The 26439-nt window shown below is 39.3% G+C and overlaps 2 protein-coding genes across 4 annotated transcripts; both read left to right on the top strand.

Moving 5' to 3' along the window:
- The first annotated feature begins 752 nt into the window (after window positions 1-752).
- On the top strand, window positions 753-3032 carry yeats4 (YEATS domain containing 4). The gene is made up of 7 exons (XM_018693601.2): window positions 753-986; window positions 1227-1346; window positions 1492-1558; window positions 1683-1777; window positions 2010-2099; window positions 2372-2459; window positions 2587-3032. The coding sequence occupies exons 1-7, from the start codon at window positions 936-938 to the stop codon at window positions 2754-2756; spliced, it is 681 nt and encodes a 226-aa protein (XP_018549117.1). The 5' UTR covers window positions 753-935; the 3' UTR covers window positions 2757-3032.
- Window positions 3033-3705: 673 nt separating this feature from the next.
- Window positions 3706-13075, top strand: napepld (N-acyl phosphatidylethanolamine phospholipase D). 3 transcript variants are annotated; one of them, XM_018693598.2, is made up of 10 exons: window positions 3706-3952; window positions 7053-7128; window positions 7627-7740; window positions 8024-8164; window positions 9027-9251; window positions 9373-9476; window positions 9642-9807; window positions 10181-10329; window positions 10660-10774; window positions 11598-13075. In XM_018693598.2, the coding sequence occupies exons 1-10, from the start codon at window positions 3834-3836 to the stop codon at window positions 11727-11729; spliced, it is 1341 nt and encodes a 446-aa protein (XP_018549114.1). In that variant the 5' UTR covers window positions 3706-3833; the 3' UTR covers window positions 11730-13075. The 3 variants fall into 3 exon arrangements, with proteins under 3 accessions (XP_018549114.1, XP_018549116.1, XP_018549115.1); XM_018693600.2 differs by lacking the exon at window positions 3706-3952 and adding an exon at window positions 4719-5040; XM_018693599.2 differs by lacking the exon at window positions 3706-3952 and adding an exon at window positions 6314-6698.
- Window positions 13076-26439: the final 13364 nt, after the last annotated feature.

Genomic DNA, 26439 nt, shown 5'->3' with positions numbered 1-26439 from the left:
ATGATTTTATAGGTTGGGTAAATTCTATTTTGTCTCCACTTGTTACTCTGTGCAGCTACCAGTAATGTCCTGTTCTGGTTACACGTTTTCACATTTCATGTCAGGGAACAGCACATGGTGGCTAGAACAATCAAATGGTTGTTGATCTTAAAAATAAAACTTCTTTCAACTGAGTTTGGCTTTGTGGCTTTCCTTTGTTCATGATATGAAGCAGTGAGGTTAGCTACTGTGGAATTGAAAGATTATAATATAGAGATGCTGACATTTCCTGAAAATCATTCACCTAAATTTTGTGGGTAAAACAAGATGGTCTTATGTATTAAGAGTATTATCAACTTGAATTAAACATACTAGAATAACACCTTGTCATTAATCAGCTAGGAACACATGATCTTAAATATGATAATGTAAGGTTGACTTTTGCTTGCAAACACAGGCGATTAAACACCCATAAACATGATATGAATCTTCCTGTATCTTCCCACTTAGTCAAAATAGAATATGAAAGAATAAGGATCAGAATCAGTCACGACAGTTGTGAAAATATAGTAGTTTGCTAAGATTATTTTGCAATAATTACAATCTTATCGAAAGCCAAACAACCATTTGCAGAGTCTGCGGGCAAACTACAAAATCATTATTCAAATTAATATATTTCAAATTTTGATAAATGCAACAGTCTGCTTATCCGGCGTCACTGCCTCCTTCGGCCGGAACCTTGGTGTCCCCGTCACACTCCTATCGGACCACTAAACATGTTACGCTTGCCACTTCCGCCGCTTGTTTGGCTGGCAGTTTAAAATGAGATCGCTGCCATAAAAGAGTGTTTTCTGTGCTTAAATGGCAGGTTTACTAAATGTAGATACACGCTGTGGAACAAGAAGAGTCCTCTAGAGTGTAGCACGGATTTAACTTCAGTCTCGCGGTACTGTACTATGTTCAAAAAGATGACTGAATTTGGTCCAGATTCCGGGGGGCGAGTTAAGGTAATGTAACGCTGCACTGGAGCAATATGGGTATTTTGGAAAATATTAATCCACTGTACGAGTTATAAATAGATCAGTTAACCATGTAATGATATTTTAAGATTGATAAGATAATGAGGCATAATTCGTGTAGTCACGGTGTAGAAATGTTTTTATTTTTATTTTTATTTATTTATTTATTTTTTATCGTACTCCCATATTAACATTTAACTTTATGTGTTTTCTCTCTGTTGACAACAGGGAGTGACTATTGTGAAGCCCATTGTGTTTGGAAACGTTGCCCGCTACTTTGGGAAGAAGAGAGAGGAAGATGGACACACACATCAGTGGTCTGTCTACGTGAAGCCTTACAGAAACGAGGTGAGACATCCAGATCAGTAACGAGGCCCTATACAGGTCTATTAAATGCTGCGGTTTATACTAATTAACTATAATTGGTTGAAAAGCATTCAATTACCGCTGTCAGGGACGAAAGTTTTTCCTTGACATTTCATTGTTCTTCCAGGATATGTCAGCGTATGTTAAGAAAATCCAGTTCAAGCTACATGAAAGCTATGGTAACCCCCTTAGAGGTGAGTAGACCTTTTATATTAGTTTCTGTTGTCAGGTATATAATGGCTGTTCCATTTTATGGGGTTTTATCCTGCTTCAGTTTAATTGTCCTTCCCATTAATTTACCGCTTCTCTGCCTTCCAGTGGTCACAAAGCCTCCATATGAGATTACAGAGACGGGCTGGGGCGAGTTCGAGATCATCATTAAGATCTTCTTCATTGACCCCAATGAGAGACCTGTAAGAGCTGCTACTAGTAGACACAATAATTTTGAAGGGATGTGTTCCAGTTTCATAGTAAATACTACAAATACTGTGTAATGATAGTGTAGCTGTATGTTACTTTAATGTATGGCAGCATTTTGTACTGAAAGAAAATGAAAGCATCTGACTGATATGTTGAGCTGCGATTCTCTTTTATGAATGCTTTTTAATATTGATGTGTGTGTGTGTGTGTGTGTGTGTGTGTTAGGTGACTCTGTACCATTTGTTGAAGCTGTTCCAGTCAGACTCCAGTGCCATGCCTAAGAAGACAGTAGTCTCTGAATTCTATGATGAAATGGTATGATTACTTTCATACTGCAGCTTATGACCACAGTTACTATATTGCTTTAACTTCTATGTTCTTTAACACTGGAAACAAAAATATACTAATTGTATTGATATTAATCTCTCTTCACTCTAAATGGTAAATGACTTGAATGACATTTGTTTGCACTCGTGGGACTTGAAGTCATCAAACTGTTGTGACCACAGGTTGTCAGTAATTTGATGTAATGGATGAAATGAGTCAGGGTGGTTCGGCTTGACCTCACCTGATGTGTTTTCTTTCAGATCTTCCAGGATCCTACAGCCATGATGCAGCAGCTACTGACCACATCAAGACAACTCACGCTGGGAGCATACAAGCATGAGACAGAGTGTATGTACACACACAGTCAGCACTGAAATACAAGACACAAGTGTGTGCATACAGACTGTACTGAACAGCAGCATCTACGTAATCACTGTCATCAGCCTCATGTGTGTTTTCTTGCCTGTGTCCACAGTCAGTGAGCTGGAGCAGAGGACCAAGGAGAAAATTGAAGCAGCGAAGAAGAGAACCAGCCAGGAGATCGCAGAGCTGAAAGACAAATTGAAAGCCAGCAGAGAAAACATCAACCACCTGAAGGCAGAGATCAGGAAACTGGAGGAGGATGGAGACCACAAGGAGCACTGAGAAATGGACAAACACAACACACACATGAATGTGATGATTCAGCTGGGTCAGGGTTAGGGTCATCACTGAAATAAACTGTTGTGATCTGTTTTGTGGTAAAATTTAATGGTAAAAACCCCGTCATTTTTTTCATTTGAAGTTTCTTTAGACATTTTTGTGTATTAAAACCAGGCTCAACTTTGACCATGAACCCCTTTTAGTATTCAATGTGAATAGCTCATTTGTTTTTTTTGCTGATGCTGTCATTTTCTATGTAAAGTAAATATGTTTACAGTATTGACTGTGTAAGTTTCCACTTTTGTGACCATTCAAGCTCAGACCAGTAGTGATGGTGCTGGTCGAGGACCAATTTACACCAAACCTTGTACACTGTAGTGGTACATGTTCGGTCATGTTGTAACATCAGTAACAGCAGGTGTTTTCTCACTGTGTTTAACAGCACATGGTCTTGCCAAGTACACAGCGTAACAGGTGATCTTTCATGTCAAGCACAGCAGAGTGACCTGCTTCTCAGTCCTAAGCATGTCATATTTACTTTGTGGGAGCCACTTTTGCACACTGACAGTCCACATGTTCATATATTAGAAAACCAGCTTGATATGAAATGGTTTAAACAAGTAGAAGGAGAGGTTGAGGATTCATAAAGTGTCAGCTACTGCAGTGACTGCATTATTGTTTTTTAATGAAATGCTAGTACAATGTTACATAAAAAAAACCTGAAAGTACAGAGTGCTTAGGAATCACTTTTAGCAAGAGACCTGTGGAATTTAATGAAACATCAGCAAAGCATATTTTCTGTGGATAAAAAAGGGGGAAAACATAAAATGAAAAATAAAAGAAAATCACTCAAAAGTTCTAATACATGTCCTTATAATGGGTTGAAAAAAACAAAGCCGGGATGTGAATTGTCGGATTTCCGAGAGTCCATGAACGCATCTGGCAGGAAGTTCAAACAACTTTTGCTGTCCGGATTCCGGACACCCTGCAACTTTCCCCATGTAACTTTGTGTCCTCTGGCTGTTTTTTTTTTTTAAATTAAAACTTAATAGCAAATATGCTCAAGTATATAGACATAGAATGGAAACACTGCTGTGCAAGTCTGTACGTTTGTTACCGGCATACAGCTGTACGTTTAGTAAATATACCGAGCGACTGAAATCCCCTCAGGTGTCCTTCGTTAGGAGGAGTTACTCACGGTAAGTTTTGTAGAAATACTTCATAAATATACAGACAGAGTTTCGTAGGAGCTAGAGTAACCTCGTGGAGAGTGTGTGTCCAGGGTTTAACCATCATCCCACAAATGTTCGAGTCAGGGGGGTTTCCTCTCTGACACAGCTACTGCTGATGACACATGAAGAACATCAAATGGCTTTTGCAGTGAATTAGAAGCGAATTATTAGTTAACATAAAAATAAATACATTTCAACACTGGTATTTCATTGAATGCTTCATCATATTGATTCATTTATCAGAATCAGTCATGTCCAAATAGATGAGTGATAAAGCCCATTTACTCCCATTTAAGCCAATTTATTCATTTTATTTTAAGGGATCACATTATAAACGAGTTCTAAATTTTAAATGTTTAACATGGCTTCACTTTCAGCTCAACAAGCTATTAAGACTAAAAGATAAAAATTTATATAAATTATATCATTAAGTAAGTATAAGTGATAGAATATATGAATAACACATTATAAATCGGTCACTTAACTACTATATTTATCATTACTTTGTATTATTGTTGTTGGTATTAGTAGTAGTAATGGTAATTGACCTCTGCCAGTAGTTGGTTGCAGTAACCAGTACTAATTTTATAAATATTTAAAAATTTGATAAACTTCTTATCATTTCACTCCACTATATAACATTTCCCCCTCTGTAACTATTTTAGTCAGTTTTTGGTTATTTATAAAAACTGCCCGCAGTCACACTGAGAGTTTCTCGGCCGGTCACGTGACCAGAGGGTTTTGCACCGACGTCAGAGACACAGAGCTGGTACCGACTAATGATCCTCACCTTCCTGCTCCATGATTAAAACTCCACGTCTTATCCTTTCAAAGGCATCCTATCAACCGCTTTTACTGCAAGTTTCCAGTCGACACGTACTGAAATATACACCGTAGTGATGTAAACTGTATTGGAAATGACCTGCGAACCGTAGAGCTGCTGATAATGTTACCCAGCTCGCATTAAAACAGTATATGGCTTAACGTAAATGCAGCAGACATGTCTCCTTGCTGAGAGGACAGCCAGTGGTATTCTGTTGCGTTCAAGTTTCCAGGTAAGTTGGCGGAAGATAGTAATAAATGGCTTAATGTATAGCATGTACCGACGGTTGTGGTACTCGACAATGAGTGTACGGTGGCCTTATGGTACTGCCAGAGGCATTTTAATCTGTTTTATGCTATCACTTTTGTTCCCCGAGGGACCCGCTTTGCCTGGCCTGTTTTTATGTTAACATGTGCTACTGTGACATTTCCCTCTTATCTTTGATTTAAAAAAAAAAAGCCTATGCTGTTGCCAGTTAACATTGTTTCTGCTTTCATTCCTGTCTGTGTCATTGTCCATCCACATATTTTAAAAAGGAAATAGTTGAAGAGCAGGTTAAGTTAAGACACTTGTTTATTATTTGGATTGAGTGTCACTGGGACTAGACTAATTCCTGCCCAGACTTGTGTGCGATACTGTCCTGATAACAGTAATGTTATTTTGACTTTGTTTGCTCACCTTTATGCACACCTAACTGTTTTCAGGAGGGTAATCCAGGCTAGATAAATGTGACTATCTGTAACTAGTTTTCCATCACAAGTTGTGCATATTTGTCTCCTGTCTCTTTCTTTGAAGAACTGTGAGACAACCTAATCTGTTAACTTAATAGTAAGATTTAATTTAACTTCAAAGATGAGAAAGAGTCTGACTTCAGGCTGTTGGTTATATGTCCACATCAGGCACGCTGCCTGGCTACATAGATCTTTGTTTTGGTTGTCATCCACAGAGCTCCATTGTTGTCCCAGTGTCTGTGTGTAGTGTGCAGTTAAAGTCCATTCATGAGGCTGAGTGCATCATCAGGACACCATAGCTGTAGTAATGTATGGGGTCCCCCCCCTAAGAGTTCAAGTGCACAGTTGACTTACGCTGCATTACTGTAATGATGAGTTAGTGTGTACGCCTGGGAGTCATAACAGAGAATCCATCTTCTCATCAAGACGAGGGGACCATCATAACCCTCTCCTCGACCAGTGTGGGATAGCAGTGAACGTCATTGTTCAAGTGCATTTTCTCATGAAGTATAAATGCATGAAGGAGTCATTCATGTGTGGATGGTTGTTAGTGAGGGTGTGTACTGCACTGTGCTGTGGATAATAGCAGGATAAGGAAGGGCTGTGATTAGGTTTGCTGGCTCTGGAAGGTGTGTAGGTGCCAACATCAATTTATATGTCTGGTAAATGTAGGTGTTTCTGCTCCTATTATCCTAAACTAAAATGTCAGTCACTCCCATTTTTTCAGCTTTTCCAGAAGGGGTAATTTCCTTTAGTCACACATCCAGTCCAGGACTAATACTGAAGTTGTGTTTTTACCCAGGGTCAGTGCCACTTTAAGGCAGGCCCGTAGCTTAGTGCAAGGCTCAACTCAAAGATAAATATTGCACCATCGTTTCTGCAGTCAACATTGTACAGGAAGGAGCCAGAGCCATTTCAGCTGTTGCACTGGGACTGCAAAGTATTGTAACAATATGAGCTAATGAGCACAGTCAAAGTTGTTTTGTACCCTGCATGCATCAGCACACTAGTTACTTCCTAATCAGTATTGCACAAGAGTATAAACAGTGCTGTTTGTGTCACATGCACCAGGAAACTCATGTCTTCATCTTTCCTGTCAACCTTATGGTAAAGAAATAAATGACATGTGGAAACGGAGACACAAAACTCATCCAGCAAGGTTTGAAACAAAGTTTAAAAATTGAATTTAATTGAATGTCACCTCTGATAGTCGTGTGATTTGAATACAGTGATGGTGATGTGATCCTACTGTGTGTCTGATTACTGCCTTTCTGTTTCATATGCAAACTATCATGGTTCAACTGTCAGCTGTTAATGTGCTGTTATCATTGCGGTAGCGTCAAGGTGAGTGAAAGGAGCCAGCTTGTGACTTCGTGTGATCGTGTTAATGGTGTCTCCATTATGAGCAGCTTCTGGTGTACCTTTAAGCAAGGCAGCTTGAGGGCCAACAGCCAAAAAGTGTGATTCTGCTGACTGTGAAGCAGCTTGTAAAGTATATGTGTGTTCATGCTAGGTGTGGTGGTGTGCCCATGGAGAAGCCATCATCTTCAGGGAGAGCAGCGCTGGAGGAGACAAAAGGCCTGGTGGAGGTAATGCATACACTCACTCTGCTCACTTAAAATTAGATGGTGCCGGGCCGCAGTATGGTTAATTATAACTTGTTTGACATAAACCATTCCAGTGAACCAGCATGCAAAATATCAGGGACTGCTAATCTAAATGGAATGCACCTGTTATCAGTGTTATTTATTACACCTGTGCTTTTCCTGCTAATGACATGTCTGCCATGAATGTAATGTAGGTGCCAGGTTTTGACAAGGAAGAAGATTTTGCAGACTGGTTCTCTGGTTTTTCTCTTCTGAAATAATAGTAAGGGCAGGATTGTTGCGTTCAGGGCTTCCAGAAGCTAAAAAATCTTGATTATCCAAAATTCATTTTTCACTTTCAGCATTTTACCAGCCAGCTACAACATGGTGGCTTAATAATGGCTGGCTATGTGGTTAATGGTGCTAATTTCCTATCCTCAAGTCCCTTGGGCAGTTGCAAATTGATTCCATCACTGAGTGTGTTTCTTCCCTCTACTCCAGGATGGTGGAGTGCTCAGAGGGGCTGAGGGTGGAGAGGTGGTTGCTCACACCACCAGGAAGAGCAGCGCCTCCCGCTCTTCCCGCAAGAGCTTCCGCTTGGACTATCGGTTGGAGGTGAAACCTCACTTCACGTCATCCTACTGTCCCCGTCTTTCTCTACTTGAAACACACACACACACACACCTGCTCTTCCACCTTCACCTCACCTCACCTCAAATCTCTTCATTTCCATAAACATCTTTCTTCAACATGGCATGTCTCCAGTGCTCTAGCTATTGTATTTGGTGTATCGTGTTTTTATCTCCAAATTCTAATCTGACTTTCTTTAACAAGCGATCTCTCCTTGCGGTACATGGCTTAATAAGTGGCAAAATGCCATTGTTTTCTTTGATTGCAGGAGGATGTGACAAAGTCCTGTCGGGACAAACACGGCCGCTGGACCAACCCCTGGCCCACGTGGAGGTTCCCCTCCTACTCAATGCTGCTCAGGTTCTTGTTGTGGGATAAAAATCACAGCAATGTGCCAACTAGTAAAGAGGTGGGTAATTATTAGACTTTTATATATATATATATATATATATATATATATATAATATATATATATATATATATATACTATATTACTATCAACTACCCTGAAAATAACCCCACACAAAATTTATCCCCTTAGAAGGCTGATACACAATACATTTTATAATTATTAAAGGTTTGGACTGGAGTGTTGATCACAGCTGAAATTTAGTCTGGTGGCAGCAAATGCTAAAAATGTTGCTTTTCAAATAGTCAGATGTGAGAAATACTTGACTTTTTTCCATTTAGAAGTTATGGAACAAATTTATTCAAGTCTCTGTAAGATTTTACTCCGTGATTAGTATTATGAGGTCATCTTTCCCATTACTGTATGTAGAAACAGTGCCCTTTATCGACTCTCACAACCCACACAGTATTTATAGCAGCTAGTGGAAACCTTGCTGAGCTCAGTGGGGGCTTAACTGGCTTCAAAGGCTGCTTTCACTCAGCAATAGAAAACTGTTTAACCCCTTATTTGCACGGACTGCACAGTGTTTTGTTGTATAAAGCTTTTTAAAATAGGCGTTATAATCAACTACCAGAGAGGTCATAGGTCAAAACTACAATATTGGAACATTCTTTGGACATACAGCATGTTAGCATGTAGCCATGTATGACTACTGTGTAAAGAGGAACTTAACTTACAGTCATACAGAAGTAAGTTATTGAAAGAGCTGTTTTTAAACATAGAGTCAGTGTATGAGACTAAGTCATGAGACCGAAACACTGTATTCTTCATAATAAGAATGTGGTGTTTGATTTCAGTATCCCCGATGCTGTCTCTCCCTCTTTCCCCTCCTCTGTGTTGCTGGTCCGTCCTCTTCCTCCAGGCCTTGGACAGTGAGCTCCCAGTAATAGAACCATACTTTGTTCAGAACCCAGACCTCTCTGACTCCGGTCCAGGTCTGAGAGTAACCTGGCTGGGTCACGCCACAGTTCTGGTAGAAATGGACGGTCTGAATATTCTGACAGACCCGGTCTTCAGCCAGAGGGCCTCACCTTTCCAGTTCATGGGACCCAAAAGGTACAGAGGGCCTCCCTGCACTGTGGAACAGGTTCAGTACTTTTTGTCAATTTCCCCTTATTTAACCAAATTCATTTTATTAAAACAACAAATTAAATACATTTATTGACTCCTTTAAACCTCTGTTATCTCTTGTCCTCTCCTGTCAACAGCTGCCCAGGATTGATGCCGTCGTCATCAGTCATTCTCATTATGACCATCTGGATACTGGATCTGTGACCAGCCTTAACACACGCTTTGGAGGGGAGCTACGCTGGTATGAGTGACAAATTGATCTGCTCTCTACTACATTTATTGCTTATGTATTTAGTCAGCACTCTCTGCCACTGTGTCTTGGAGTGCACTTCTGCATTTGAAAAAAACTCTGATGTACCTTAACATTTAGTAAGACCAGTGTGTATGATTTTTTTTTTTTTTTTAGGTTCGTGCCCCTGGGTCTGATGGACTGGATGGCAAAAATGGGCTGTGAGAATGTGATGGAGCTGGACTGGTGGGAGGAGAACTGTGTCCCAGGTCACGATGACGTGACGTTCGTCTGTACACCATCTCAGCACTGGAGCAAACGCACAGCTCTGGATGATAACAAGGTGATTATTGATTAGAATTATTACCCAATTACTAATTAGATTGTGGCCCACCATGTTTGTATTAACTGCAGCCTTTTACAGTGGGGCTTATTTGTCCAATTACATTCACAATACATCTGTTAGAAAAGTATCAGAAAAGTGAGGCTTAACATTATAGTTTACCGTTGTAAAATTCACCATATGAATTTTCAAAGCATCTATAGCTGAGCAGAATCGGTGACTTCTTGGAGATTGTGGCAATAAAATGAATCAGATTTTTCCATCAGTCAGTTTTAATCAAGTGAAAAACATAAACTTTAAATTGTTTTTGAATTCAAAGCAGATTCATTAGATAAAAACATGTCCCTTTCCTTTTTCTCTCTATGTCTTTCAGTCTTTATGGGGCAGCTGGTCTATTTTGGGTCCGGACCATCGATTCTTCTTCGCTGGTGATACTGGCTACTGTGCTTCCTTCCAGGAGATAGGACGTCGCTTTGGACCATTTGACCTTGCAGCAATCCCCATCGGAGCGTACCTGCCCAGGTACTGTGCATTACACACACACATATCTTCAGTGTCAACTTTATTAGGTAGTCCTGTACAATCTAATGCAAGGGAAGCTGACTGTTCTGCCATTAAGTCTATTTCTATGATGCTTATAAGATCTGCCCCCCTCATGTATGCACAGTAATTAAGTAGTAATAAACATATTAATAAGTTTGCCCATGTCTGACTATCACAAAAAACTGAACATTGGAAAGCTGGTAAAGGCAGAGTTTATGACTGAGCTGCTGAATTGGATTGCAGTAAATGGTCCAATAGTATGTCTATAAGACCATACACAGTCCTTATTACATATTCCTGTTTTTTCAGGGACGTGATGCAGGGGCAGCATGTAGATCCAGAGGAGGCTGTCCAGATTCACCAGGACCTTCAGGCCAAACAGTCTGTGGCCATTCACTGGGGGACATTTGCTCTTGCCTATGAGGTAAGGATATATAGACGTACAATCACAGAGTTATAGAATAGAACAGAACAACTTTATTGCCTGTCACAAGGCAGAAATGCCTCTTTGACACAGCTCAAGAGAGAGAGACAACAAACAGCAGTTATTGACTAACTGATGCATACTTGATATTATAGGTGCAGAAAAGTGGATTTACAATACCTTCAGTATCACTGTGATGCTGTCACATTGTGTTGTGCTTTACAGACAAGTTTCCATTATTTTGTCTACCCCATTTATATTTATTTATTATCTATATGTAGGCAGGCTAATAACAGTATAATACAATACAGCTCACAAACACCATCCTCTAAACTGACCTCACAGCTGAATCTCTGAACATAAACCTTCATCAAGGGAGTTACTGCATTAGCTCCAGCTAGGTGTACCCAATAAACTGACTCATATTACACTGTCACATAAGTTTTTAATTTCTAGAATTATCATAAATCACAGTAGCCCAATGAGCTGGTCTGTGTGTCACTGGTTTCAGAGAGACATTAGAACCAGTAAGGTTATAGAGGTAAAAAAAAAAAAGTGCTCTGACAGTCTACTATGTTCTGGTAACACAACATAACAAAGGTGTCATTGTTTGTTAAGCTGCAGGACTGTTCCTGCAGTGAACATGGTTTAATGCAGCCTCCAGCTCACTGCCATGCTTGGAAAGTTAGCTAATAAAAGCCAAAGTCAACACTAAAACATGTAGCACTGAGCTAAAACATTAACCCATTTTAAGTTCGAGTCTGTTGATGTATAGTGATGAGTCTTAGACACTCACTTTTTCTTCGGTCCCTTCTTTGTCCAGTACTATATGGAGCCGCCAGTCCGTCTCAGAGAGGCCCTGGAGCAGAAGGGACTGAAACCAGAATCCTTCTTCACTTTGCATCATGGGGAGTCTCGCCTTATAGCTTCACGGGAAGGAGACGTCTTTGACTGATCCTCCACTCTATAGCGATTTGTGGGCTGAGTTGCTGTAGATTTGTCTGTAACAAAGTGCAGAACATTGTATCAAATATAGATGGACTTAAGTGATTCAAGTATGAAATGCATATACTGAAAATGTTCAATACTGTTTACATACTGAATGTCTACCCTGCCATCACACGGTCACTGGTGAACAGTACTACCTAAAAGAGCTGAAAAAATGATGGATTTGTCAGGTTACCACAATTAAAAAAGTTATCTTAATTCTTTAAGGCAAATATTAGCTCATTCAGTGTGGTATGTTCATTTGTAAAATCATAAAATTTAGATTGAGAGGATTAAAATAGATTTTATCACTAAAAAACAAGTACAAGTATCAGAAAAAAGTTTTTGTAATCCCAAAGAATGACAGCTAGAATCATATTTAGTAATTTTCTGCAGCTTTGTTGTGTCTTGAAGTGGTAACTTGCATTCTGCTGGGCATTAATTTCAGAGTTTTTGTGGTCTGCACGCTGGTTTGATAAACCTCTCATCCCTAAGAAGAAAATATTTCTGGCAGAAACAACCTTCCAGGCCAGAGAAGTAAACTAAAAATAACTATTCTTATGTCATTAGTTTGCAGAACATTACTCATCAATACACCAAAATGTGTTCTGAGTTATTTTCTGACTTTCTGAACATCAGCATGTAATATCAATAAAAGTAGTTGCTTATCCCCAGTTATTATAGTAACAACGTAGGGTGCAATGACGGAGACCACAGGTAGCGTGATGCAGCTTCATGTCTACACCCAGCTGGGTGCAACTGGCTGTAACATCAAAAAGAAAAACTGTTAGTTATTCAGACTAATGATTTTCAAAGAGTGGTGCTAGCTAATGCCACATTACAATGCTGTGATGATTATAGTCATTTTTTTGTCTTTCAGAATGTATTCTGGCCAACCCCAAACTACTCTAGCAAACAAAGTGTTGCACAAGTTGAGCTGGGTTCAACTTCATGCACTGCAGATATTGTGCATTGTTCCTGCGTGAAACATTTGCCTTTTGATGCTCTGAAACCACAACACAAAGATCTTTTTCTCTCTCTTTGCTTATCAGTGTGATCATCCACATCTGCTCTTCTTTGAACTTTAGTTAACAATTAGTTTGCTTCAGAACAGCAGTAGAATATTTTTGGTGCTCAACTCAAGCAATGTAATTTTTAAAAATGTTTTTAATGCCATACCTTTAAAGCCAGAGTGTAAGAACACATAACAGCACGGTTTTGTGTTAATATATAGCCTGAAAGATCAGACAGGACTCTGTGGTTTACATTGGATCTGTCACTGAATTTCCCATTAAATGTACCTTGTATTTAAAATATGTTTGTTTGTTCTTGTTTAGAGTAACACTAATCAGAGAAAAATACATTTACAAATGTTAGTGCAAAATATTGTGTTTATGTAGCCTACAGATATGTCTAATGGGAAAAGATTTAGAATATCATAGAAAGTTACTTTAAAATCTCTTTAGTATACTTTTGTTATCTAATCCATTTGGTGTACTTCTCGGTGGGTGATTTTTAAGACCAATCAGAGGCGGATGCTAGACGGACCAGAATGGCCCGACCAATCAGCGTTTTTCTGCAAAGGTTAGCTGACGTCTGTGGTCATTGGTCATGAGGTGCCTCGTCATTGAGAAACGAAGTCAGAAAATAGGTTTAAACCAAGGTTAAGCTATTGTTACTACTGTTTACCAGTTGTGTGAGAACACGTTGTTACCAGAGAGGTCTAAATGCTAAAACAAACTCTGGAGCTCGTTTCCTAACGCAAATGAAGAGGTCTGGATGCTAAAACAAACTCCGGAGCCGTTTGTTGTCGAACAGGAGTGAGTCCGGACGCTGAACACACCTGCGGCCCGAAGGTAAGGCAAACAGTTAGCGGCTAGCGTTAGCATTACCGTGTAACGAATTTTTTAAATTCAATTTTCAGTCATATCGCGTGGGTAAGAGTGTGTTTGTGTTTCTGTAACTAAAGCGTCACTGACATCAGTTGTGGAGGGTGGTAACTTAGGTAAATTTAGTCGTCTGTTTGTCTGTTTTCAACTCCGTTTGCATCTCTTTACAGTTTGCAGATATTTTACTGCTTTCTTTGTGCTCCAGCTTGGTCATTTTAAGTCAGTTTATGGCGGATTATCATGTCGACGTGATCAATTTGTGTCTTTGTGGTGGTATTGTATCATTTTGTGTCTGTTGTGAAAATGAAGGCTGGCTATTTTACACCTATGTATGATCAGCTCCTTTGTAGTTGTTTTGGATGGTATTGTGTCTGTCGTTTTTTAGTTTACTCCAGGCCATTTAACGTTTCTTTGTGGCCATTTTGTATTTCAGTGTGGTAGTTCTCATTGGGATCATTTTGTGACTCCGTTTTTGCCTCTTAGTTGTTTGGTCTGTCTTTGTAGCTTTGTGGCAGTAATCTGTCCATAGCTGTCCACTGATCCCCTGATGTGCATGTTATTGATCAGAAAATTGTGGTGACTTGTGTGTTAAACACGAGCTTGAAAACTAGATTTTTAACTCTGTGGTCCTGCACAAGTTTTAAGCCTCAAGAGCAGTTCACAATGTATGAGCTGAGATTACTGTATTACTTAATATTGCGCAGTAATATAGTCATTACATTCAGTGGAAGTGATACTGCCCTCAGAACCCCCTGTAGTGCATTGCAGTAACAAGTGAACATGGTTCCTCTTACAGTCTCTGGTTTTATGGTTTTATAGGATGCGTTTACACTAAAATTGCATGTTGACAATTTTTTTATAATCAACGTTGTCGTATATAATTGATGTCGTTGATTTATAATCGACGTTGTCATTTATGTCAGCTAATCATTTCAACCCTAATTTATTCACCTGATGTGGCTATTTGTTTTTAAGTGATATACTTGTGTTTTCCAGGTTTACTGGTTCAGCTGCTGCAGTCTGGACACAAACACAAGCTCTCACCTGACAAACCAAACAGGTATGTGTCCTGAAGATTTACTCAGTCTGAAAAAGATGTGTTGATTAGCTGAATTATTAATGTTAGTAACAGTGCTATTGTTCCTCTGTATCTAATCCTCTGTATTTAATGAGTTTAGTATCGGACATAATAACTGATTAATCACATCTATAACTTGTCAGAAAATAGTACTAGTTATGATAATTTTTAAAGACACATAATAGTTGTGACTTAATTTCTTGCCTGTGGATTGAAGTATAATTAAAAGTACAAGTTAAAACCCTGCTTTCAAAAATTTACTCAGGTGAAAGTTTTTATTATGCATTTCATAGTAATATATGTGAATTGCCCAGTGATTAGCTGACAGACAATTTATGCGTGAATTTAAGATTTAAGATAATCATTCTAGTTGATTTTTTCCCAACTATTTAGTGTTATTCATTCTTTAAGATGTGATGCTTTTTCTTTCCTGTAATGTTTGAATATTTACACTGTTACACTGTTGATGAGGAATAAGTAATAGTGTATCAAATCCACTTCAGATGACATAAAACATGGCCCTGAGTAATTTTTACACACCCCTGAGTAAGTTTTAGGTGAAAAATCGGAACCTGAAATTTTGACCTTTTTTCACTCAAAATGATGACCCGCCGCCAACATCAAAAATTGTGGTGTCAAGTTTTTCAAAGAATTCACACAAAACCTGTCCAAATCCACTTCAGATGACATAAGACATGCCCCTGAGTAAGTTTTAGGTGAAAAATCGGAACCTGAAATTTTGACCTTTTTTCACTCAAAATGATGACCCGCCGCCTGTCGCCAACATCAAAAATTGTGGTGTCAAGTTTTTCAAAGAATTCACTCAAAACCTGTCCAAATCCACTTCAGATGACATAAGACATGCCCCTGAGTAAGTTTTAGGTGAAAAATCGGAACCTGAAATTTTGACCTTTTTTCACTCAAAATGATGACCCGCCGCCTGTCGCCAACATCAAAAATTGTGGTGTCAAGTTTTTCAAAGAATTCACTCAAAACCTGTCCAAATCCACTTCAGATGACATAAAACATGCCCCTGAGCAACATCAAAAATTGTGGTGTCAAGTTTTTCAAAGAATTCACTCAAAACCTGTCCAAATCCACTTCAGATGACATAAGACATGCCCTGAGTAAGTTTTAGGTGAAAAATCGGAACCTGAAATTTTGACCTTTTTTCACTCAAAATGATGACCCGCCGCCTGTCGCCAACATCAAAAATTGTGGTGTCAAGTTTTTCAAAGAATTCACTCAAAACCTGTCCAAATCCACTTCAGATGACATAAGACATGCCCCTGAGTAAGTTTTAGGTGAAAAATCGGAACCTGAAATTTTGACCTTTTTTCACTCAAAATGATGACCCGCCGCCTGTCGCCAACATCAAAAATTGTGGTGTCAAGTTTTTCAAAGAATTCACTCAAAACCTGTCCAAATCCACTTCAGATGACATAAGACATGCCCCTGAGTAAGTTTTAGGTGAAAAATCGGAACCTGAAATTTTGACCTTTTTTCACTCAAAATGATGACCCGCCGCCTGTCGCCAACATCAAAAATTGTGGTGTCAAGTTTTTCAAAGAATTCACTCAAAACCTGTCCAAATCCACTTCAGATGACATAAGACATGCCCCTGAGTATACAGAGTAAGTTTTAGGTGAAAAATCGGAACCTGAAATTTTGACCTTTTTTCACTCAAAATGATGACCCGCCGCCTGTCGCCAACATCAAAAATTGTGGTGTCAAGTTTTTCAAAGAATTCACTCAAAACCTGTCCAAATCCACTTCAGATGACATAAGACATGCCCCTGAGTAAGTTTTAGGTGAAAAATCGGAACCTGAAATTTTGACCTTTTTTCACTCAAAATGATGACCCGCCGCCTGTCGCCAACATCAAAAATTGTGGTGTCAAGTTTTTCAAAGAATTCACTCAAAACCTGTCCAAATCCACTTCAGATGACATAAAACATGCCCCTGAGTAAGTTTTAGGTGAAAAATCGGAACCTGAAATTTTGACCTTTTTTCACTCAAAATGATGACCCGCCGCCTGTCGCCAACATCAAAAATTGTGGTGTCAAGTTTTTCAAAGAATTCACTCAAAACCTGTCCAAATCCACTTCAGATGACATAAGACATGCCCCTGAGTAATTTTACACCCTGAGTAAGTTTTAGGTGAAAAATCGGAACCTGAAATTTTGACCTTTTTTCACTCAAAATGATGACCCGCCGCCTGTCGCCAACATCAAAAATTGTGGTGTCAAGTTTTTCAAAGAATTCACTCAAAACCTGTCCAAATCCACTTCAGATGACATAAAACATGCCCCTGAGTAAGTTTTAGGTGAAAAATCGGAACCTGAAATTTTGACCTTTTTTCACTCAAAATGATGACCCGCCGCCTGTCGCCAACATCAAAAATTGTGGTGTCAAGTTTTTCAAAGAATTCACTCAAAACCTGTCCAAATCCACTTCAGATGACATAAGACATGCCCCTGAGTAAGTTTTAGGTGAAAAATCGGAACCTGAAATTTTGACCTTTTTTCACTCAAAATGATGACCCGCCGCCTGTCGCCAACATCAAAAATTGTGGTGTCAAGTTTTTCAAAGAATTCACTCAAAACCTGTCCAAATCCACTTCAGATGACATAAGACATGCCCCTGAGTAAGTTTTAGGTGAAAAATCGGAACCTGAAATTTTGACCTTTTTTCACTCAAAATGATGACCCGCCGCCTGTCGCCAACATCAAAAATTGTGGTGTCAAGTTTTTCAAAGAATTCACTCAAAACCTGTCCAAATCCACTTCAGATGACATAAACATGCCCCTGAGTAATTTTACACACCCTGAGTAAGTTTTAGGTGAAAAATCGGAACCTGAAATTTTGACCTTTTTTCACTCAAAATGATGACCCGCCGCCTGTCGCCAACATCAAAAATTGTGGTGTCAAGTTTTTCAAAGAATTCACTCAAAACCTGTCCAAATCCACTTCAGATGACATAAAACATGCCCCTGAGTAAAAGTTTTTAGGTGAAAAATCGGAACCTGAAATTTTGACCTTTTTTCACTCAAAATGATGACCCGCCGCCTGTCGCCAACATCAAAAATTGTGGTGTCAAGTTTTTCAAAGAATTCACTCAAAACCTGTCCAAATCCACTTCAGATGACATAAGACATGCCCCTGAGTAAGTTTTAGGTGAAAAATCGGAACCTGAAATTTTGACCTTTTTTTCACTCAAAATGATGACCCGCCGCCTGTCGCCAACATCAAAAATTGTGGTGTCAAGTTTTTCAAAGAATTCACTCAAAACCTGTCCAAATCCACTTCAGATGACATAAGAACATGGTCCCCCTGAGTAAGTTTTAGGTGAAAAATCGGAACCTGAAATTTTGACCTTTTTTCACTCAAAATGATGACCCGCCGCCTGTCGCCAACATCAAAAATTGTGGTGTCAAGTTTTTCAAAGAATTCACTCAAAACCTGTCCAAATCCACTTCAGATGACATAAAGACATGCCCCTGATACCACCCTGAGTAAGTTTTAGGTGAAAAATCGGAACCTGAAATTTTGACCTTTTTTCACTCAAAATCGATGACCCGCCGCCTGTCGCCAACATCAAAAATTGTGGTGTCAAGTTTTTCAAAGAATTCACTCAAAACCTGTCCAAATCCACTTCAGATGACATAAGACATGCCCCTGAGTAATTTTTACACACTGAGTAAGTTTTAGGTGAAAAATCGGAACCTGAAATTTTGACCTTTTTTCACTCAAAATGATGACCCGCCGCCTGTCGCCAACATCAAAAATTGTGGTGTCAAGTTTTTCAAAAGAATTCACTCAAAACCTGTCCAAATCCACTTCAGATGACATAAGACATGCCCCTGAGTAAGTTTTAGGTGAAAAATCGGAACCTGAAATTTTGACCTTTTTTCACTCAAAATGATGACCCGCCGCCTGTCGCCAACATCAAAAATTGTGGTGTCAAGTTTTTCAAAGAATTCACTCAAAACCTGTCCAAATCCACTTCAGATGACATAAGACATGCCCCTGAGTAAGTTTTAGGTGAAAAATCGGAACCTGAAATTTTGACCTTTTTTCACTCAAAATGATGACCCGCCGCCTGTCGCCAACATCAAAAATTGTGGTGTCAAGTTTTTCAAAGAATTCACTCAAAACCTGTCCAAATCCACTTCAGATGACATAAAACATGCCCCTGAGTAATTTTACACACCCCTGAGTAAGTTTTAGGTGAAAAATCGGAACCTGAAATTTTGACCTTTTTTCACTCAAAATGATGACCCGCCGCCTGTCGCCAACATCAAAAATTGTGGTGTCAAGTTTTTCAAAGAATTCACTCAAAACCTGTCCAAATCCACTTCAGATGACATAAAACGATGCCCCTGAGTAAGTTTTAGGTGAAAAATCGGAACCTGAAATTTTGACCTTTTTTCACTCAAAATGATGACCCGCCGCCTGTCGCCAACATCAAAAATTGTGGTGTCAAGTTTTTCAAAGAATTCACTCAAAACCTGTCCAAATCCACTTCAGATGACATAAGACATGCCCCTGAGTAAGTTTTAGGTGAAAAATCGGAACCTGAAATTTTGACCTTTTTTCACTCAAAATGATGACCCGCCGCCTGTCGCCAACATCAAAAATTGTGGTGTCAAGTTTTTTCAAAGAATTCACTCAAAACCTGTCCAAATCCACTTCAGATGACATAAGACATGCCCCTGAGTAAGTTTTAGGTGAAAAATCGGAACCTGAAATTTTGACCTTTTTTCACTCAAAATGATGACCCGCCGCCTGTCGCCAACATCAAAAATTGTGGTGTCAAGTTTTTCAAAGAATTCACTCAAAACCTGTCCAAATCCACTTCAGATGACATAAGACATGCCCCTGAGTAAGTTTTTAGGTGAAAAATCGGAACCTGAAATTTTGACCTTTTTTCACTCAAAATGATGACCCGCCGCCTGTCGCCAACATCAAAAATTGTGGTGTCAAGTTTTTCAAAGAATTCACTCAAAACCTGTCCAAATCCACTTCAGATGACATAAGACATGCCCCTGAGTAAGATTTTAGGTGAAAATCGGAACCTGAAATTTTGACCTTTTTTCACTCAAAATGATGACCCGCCGCCTGTCGCCAACATCAAAAATTGTGGTGTCAAGTTTTTCAAAGAATTCACTCAAAACCTGTCCAAATCCACTTCAGATGACATAAGACATGCCCCTGAGTAAGTTTTAGGTGAAAAATCGGAACCTGAAATTTTGACCTTTTTTCACTCAAAATGATGACCCGCCGCCTGTCGCCAACATCAAAAATTGTGGTGTCAAGTTTTTCAAAGAATTCACTCAAAACCTGTCCAAATCCACTTCAGATGACATAAAACATGCCCCTGAGTAATTTTTACACACCCCTGAGTAAGTTTTAGGTGAAAAATCGGAACCTGAAATTTTGACCTTTTTTCACTCAAAATGATGACCCGCCGCCTGTCGCCAACATCAAAAATTGTGGTGTCAAGTTTTTCAAAGAATTCACTCAAAACCTGTCCAAATCCACTTCAGATGACATAAAACATGCCCCCTGAGTAAAGTTTTAGGTGAAAAATCGGAACCTGAAATTTTGACCTTTTTTCACTCAAAATGATGACCCCGCCGCCTGTCGCCAACATCAAAAATTGTGGTGTCAAGTTTTTCAAAGAATTCACTCAAAACCTGTCCAAATCCACTTCAGATGACATAAGACATGCCCCTGAGTAAGTTTTAGGTGAAAAATCGGAACCTGAAATTTTGACCTTTTTTCACTCAAAATGATGACCCGGCCGCCTGTCGCCAACATCAAAAATTGTGGTGTCAAGTTTTTCAAAGAATTCACTCAAAACCTGTCCAAATCCACTTCAGATGACATAAGACATGCCCCTGAGTATTTTTACACACCCGAGTAAGTTTTAGGTGAAAAATCGGAACCTGAAATTTTGACCTTTTTTCACTCAAAATGATGACCCGCCGCCTGTCGCCAACATCAAAAATTGTGGTGTCAAGTTTTTCAAAGAATTCACTCAAAACCTGTCCAAATCCACTTCAGATGACATAAGACATGCCCCTGAGTAAGTTTTAGGTGAAAAATCGGAACCTGAAATTTTGACCTTTTTTCACTCAAAATGATGACCCGCCGCCTGTCGCCAACATCAAAAATTGTGGTGTCAAGTTTTTCAAAGAATTCACTCAAAACCTGTCCAAATCCACTTCAGATGACATAAGACATGCCCCTGAGTAAGTTTTAGGTGAAAAATCGGAACCTGAAATTTTGACCTTTTTTCACTCAAAATGATGACCCGCCGCCTGTCGCCAACATCAAAAATTGTGGTGTCAAGTTTTTCAAAGAATTCACTCAAAACCTGTCCAAATCCACTTCAGATGACATAAGACATGCCCCTGAGTAAGTTTTAGGTGAAAAATCGGAACCTGAAATTTTGACCTTTTTTCACTCAAAATGATGACCCGCCGCCTGTCGCCAACATCAAAAATTGTGGTGTCAAGTTTTTCAAAGAATTCACTCAAAACCTGTCCAAATCCACTTCAGATGACATAAGACATGCCCCTGAGTATTACACCCCTGAGTAAGTTTTAGGTGAAAAATCGGAACCTGAAATTTTGACCTTTTTTCACTCAAAATGATGACCCGCCGCCTGTCGCCAACATCAAAAATTGTGGTGTCAAGTTTTTCAAAGAATTCACTCAAAACCTGTCCAAATCCACTTCAGATGACATAAGACATGCCCCTGAGTAAGTTTTAGGTGAAAAATCGGAACCTGAAATTTTGACCTTTTTTCACTCAAAATGATGACCCGCCGCCTGTCGCCAACATCAAAAATTGTGGTGTCAAGTTTTTCAAAGAATTCACTCAAAACCTGTCCAAATCCACTTCAGATGACATAAGACATGCCCCTGAGTAAGTTTTAGGTGAAAAATCGGAACCTGAAATTTTGACCTTTTTTCACTCAAAATGATGACCCGCCGCCTGTCGCCAACATCAAAAATTGTGGTGTCAAGTTTTTCAAAGAATTCACTCAAAACCTGTCCAAATCCACTTCAGATGACATAAGACATGCCCCTGAGTAAGTTTTAGGTGAAAAATCGGAACCTGAAATTTTGACCTTTTTTCACTCAAAATGATGACCCGCCGCCTGTCGCCAACATCAAAAATTGTGGTGTCAAGTTTTTCAAAGAATTCACTCAAAACCTGTCCAAATCCACTTCAGATGACATAAGACATGCCCCTGAGTATTTTACCTGAGTAAGTTTTAGGTGAAAAATCGGAACCTGAAATTTTGACCTTTTTTCACTCAAAATGATGACCCGCCGCCTGTCGCCAACATCAAAAATTGTGGTGTCAAGTTTTTCAAAGAATTCACTCAAAACCTGTCCAAATCCACTTCAGATGACATAAGACATGCCCCTGAGTAAGTTTTAGGTGAAAAATCGGAACCTGAAATTTTGACCTTTTTTCACTCAAAATGATGACCCGCCGCCTGTCGCCAACATCAAAAATTGTGGTGTCAAGTTTTTCAAAGAATTCACTCAAAACCTGTCCAAATCCACTTCAGATGACATAAGACATGCCCCTGAGTAAGTTTTAGGTGAAAAATCGGAACCTGAAATTTTGACCTTTTTTCACTCAAAATGATGACCCGCCGCCTGTCGCCAACATCAAAAATTGTGGTGTCAAGTTTTTCAAAGAATTCACTCAAAACCTGTCCAAATCCACTTCAGATGACATAAGACATGCCCCTGAGTAAGTTTTAGGTGAAAAATCGGAACCTGAAATTTTGACCTTTTTTCACTCAAAATGATGACCCGCCGCCTGTCGCCAACATCAAAAATTGTGGTGTCAAGTTTTTCAAAGAATTCACTCAAAACCTGTCCAAATCCACTTCAGATGACATAAGACATGCCCCTGAGTAAGTTTTAGGTGAAAAATCGGAACCTGAAATTTTGACCTTTTTTCACTCAAAATGATGACCCGCCGCCTGTCGCCAACATCAAAAATTGTGGTGTCAAGTTTTTCAAAGAATTCACTCAAAACCTGTCCAAATCCACTTCAGATGACATAAGACATGCCCCTGAGTAAGTTTTAGGTGAAAAATCGGAACCTGAAATTTTGACCTTTTTTCACTCAAAATGATGACCCGCCGCCTGTCGCCAACATCAAAAATTGTGGTGTCAAGTTTTTCAAAGAATTCACTCAAAACCTGTCCAAATCCACTTCAGATGACATAAGACATGCCCCTGAGTAAGTTTTAGGTGAAAAATCGGAACCTGAAATTTTGACCTTTTTTCACTCAAAATGATGACCCGCCGCCTGTCGCCAACATCAAAAATTGTGGTGTCAAGTTTTTCAAAGAATTCACTCAAAACCTGTCCAAATCCACTTCAGATGACATAAGACATGCCCCTGAGTAAGTTTTAGGTGAAAAATCGGAACCTGAAATTTTGACCTTTTTTCACTCAAAATGATGACCCGCCGCCTGTCGCCAACATCAAAAATTGTGGTGTCAAGTTTTTCAAAGAATTCACTCAAAACCTGTCCAAATCCACTTCAGATGACATAAGACATGCCCCTGAGTAAGTTTTAGGTGAAAAATCGGAACCTGAAATTTTGACCTTTTTTCACTCAAAATGATGACCCGCCGCCTGTCGCCAACATCAAAAATTGTGGTGTCAAGTTTTTCAAAGAATTCACTCAAAACCTGTCCAAATCCACTTCAGATGACATAAGACATGCCCCTGAGTAAGTTTTAGGTGAAAAATCGGAACCTGAAATTTTGACCTTTTTTCACTCAAAATGATGACCCGCCGCCTGTCGCCAACATCAAAAATTGTGGTGTCAAGTTTTTCAAAGAATTCACTCAAAACCTGTCCAAATCCACTTCAGATGACATAAGACATGCCCCTGAGTAAGTTTTAGGTGAAAAATCGGAACCTGAAATTTTGACCTTTTTTCACTCAAAATGATGACCCGCCGCCTGTCGCCAACATCAAAAATTGTGGTGTCAAGTTTTTCAAAGAATTCACTCAAAACCTGTCCAAATCCACTTCAGATGACATAAGACATGCCCCTGAGTAAGTTTTAGGTGAAAAATCGGAACCTGAAATTTTGACCTTTTTTCACTCAAAATGATGACCCGCCGCCTGTCGCCAACATCAAAAATTGTGGTGTCAAGTTTTTCAAAGAATTCACTCAAAACCTGTCCAAATCCACTTCAGATGACATAAACATGCCCTGAGTAATTTTACACACCCTGAGTAAGTTTTAGGTGAAAAATCGGAACCTGAAATTTTGACCTTTTTTCACTCAAAATGATGACCCGCCGCCTGTCGCCAACATCAAAAATTGTGGTGTCAAGTTTTTCAAAGAATTCACTCAAAACCTGTCCAAATCCACTTCAGATGACATAAGACATGCCCCTGAGTAAGTTTTAGGTGAAAAATCGGAACCTGAAATTTTGACCTTTTTTCACTCAAAATGATGACCCGCCGCCTGTCGCCAACATCAAAAATTGTGGTGTCAAGTTTTTCAAAGAATTCACTCAAAACCTGTCCAAATCCACTTCAGATGACATAAGACATGCCCCTGAGTAAGTTTTAGGTGAAAAATCGGAACCTGAAATTTTGACCTTTTTTCACTCAAAATGATGACCCGCCGCCTGTCGCCAACATCAAAAATTGTGGTGTCAAGTTTTTCAAAGAATTCACTCAAAACCTGTCCAAATCCACTTCAGATGACATAAGACATGCCCCTGAGTAAGTTTTAGGTGAAAAATCGGAACCTGAAATTTTGACCTTTTTTCACTCAAAATGATGACCCGCCGCCTGTCGCCAACATCAAAAATTGTGGTGTCAAGTTTTTCAAAGAATTCACTCAAAACCTGTCCAAATCCACTTCAGATGACATAAGACATGCCCCTGAGTAAGTTTTAGGTGAAAAATCGGAACCTGAAATTTTGACCTTTTTTCACTCAAAATGATGACCCGCCGCCTGTCGCCAACATCAAAAATTGTGGTGTCAAGTTTTTCAAAGAATTCACTCAAAACCTGTCCAAATCCACTTCAGATGACATAAGACATGCCCCTGAGTAAGTTTTAGGTGAAAAATCGGAACCTGAAATTTTGACCTTTTTTCACTCAAAATGATGACCCGCCGCCTGTCGCCAACATCAAAAATTGTGGTGTCAAGTTTTTCAAAGAATTCACTCAAAACCTGTCCAAATCCACTTCAGATGACATAAGACATGCCCCTGAGTAAGTTTTAGGTGAAAAATCGGAACCTGAAATTTTGACCTTTTTTCACTCAAAATGATGACCCGCCGCCTGTCGCCAACATCAAAAATTGTGGTGTCAAGTTTTTCAAAGAATTCACTCAAAACCTGTCCAAATCCACTTCAGATGACATAAGACATGCCCCTGAGTAAGTTTTAGGTGAAAAATCGGAACCTGAAATTTTGACCTTTTTTCACTCAAAATGATGACCCGCCGCCTGTCGCCAACATCAAAAATTGTGGTGTCAAGTTTTTCAAAGAATTCACTCAAAACCTGTCCAAATCCACTTCAGATGACATAAGACATGCCCCTGAGTAAGTTTTAGGTGAAAAATCGGAACCTGAAATTTTGACCTTTTTTCACTCAAAATGATGACCCGCCGCCTGTCGCCAACATCAAAAATTGTGGTGTCAAGTTTTTCAAAGAATTCACTCAAAACCTGTCCAAATCCACTTCAGATGACATAAGACATGCCCCTGAGTAAGTTTTAGGTGAAAAATCGGAACCTGAAATTTTGACCTTTTTTCACTCAAAATGATGACCCGCCGCCTGTCGCCAACATCAAAAATTGTGGTGTCAAGTTTTTCAAAGAATTCACTCAAAACCTGTCCAAATCCACTTCAGATGACATAAGACATGCCCCTGAGTAAGTTTTAGGTGAAAAATCGGAACCTGAAATTTTGACCTTTTTTCACTCAAAATGATGACCCGCCGCCTGTCGCCAACATCAAAAATTGTGGTGTCAAGTTTTTCAAAGAATTCACTCAAAACCTGTCCAAATCCACTTCAGATGACATAAGACATGCCCCTGAGTAAGTTTTAGGTGAAAAATCGGAACCTGAAATTTTGACCTTTTTTCACTCAAAATGATGACCCGCCGCCTGTCGCCAACATCAAAAATTGTGGTGTCAAGTTTTTCAAAGAATTCACTCAAAACCTGTCCAAATCCACTTCAGATGACATAAGACATGCCCCTGAGTAAGTTTTAGGTGAAAAATCGGAACCTGAAATTTTGACCTTTTTTCACTCAAAATGATGACCCGCCGCCTGTCGCCAACATCAAAAATTGTGGTGTCAAGTTTTTCAAAGAATTCACTCAAAACCTGTCCAAATCCACTTCAGATGACATAAGACATGCCCCTGAGTAAGTTTTAGGTGAAAAATCGGAACCTGAAATTTTGACCTTTTTTCACTCAAAATGATGACCCGCCGCCTGTCGCCAACATCAAAAATTGTGGTGTCAAGTTTTTCAAAGAATTCACTCAAAACCTGTCCAAATCCACTTCAGATGACATAAAACATGCCCCTGAGTAAAGTAAGTTTTAGGTGAAAAATCGGAACCTGAAATTTTGACCTTTTTTCACTCAAAATGATGACCCGCCGCCTGTCGCCAACATCAAAAATTGT

Source organism: Lates calcarifer, linkage group LG18, assembly GCF_001640805.2.
Source record: "Lates calcarifer isolate ASB-BC8 linkage group LG18, TLL_Latcal_v3, whole genome shotgun sequence".
Classification (NCBI taxonomy): domain Eukaryota; kingdom Metazoa; phylum Chordata; class Actinopteri; family Centropomidae; genus Lates; species Lates calcarifer.
The sequence above is the reverse complement of the archived record's forward strand: the minus strand, read 5'-3'. Positions and strand labels throughout refer to the sequence as shown.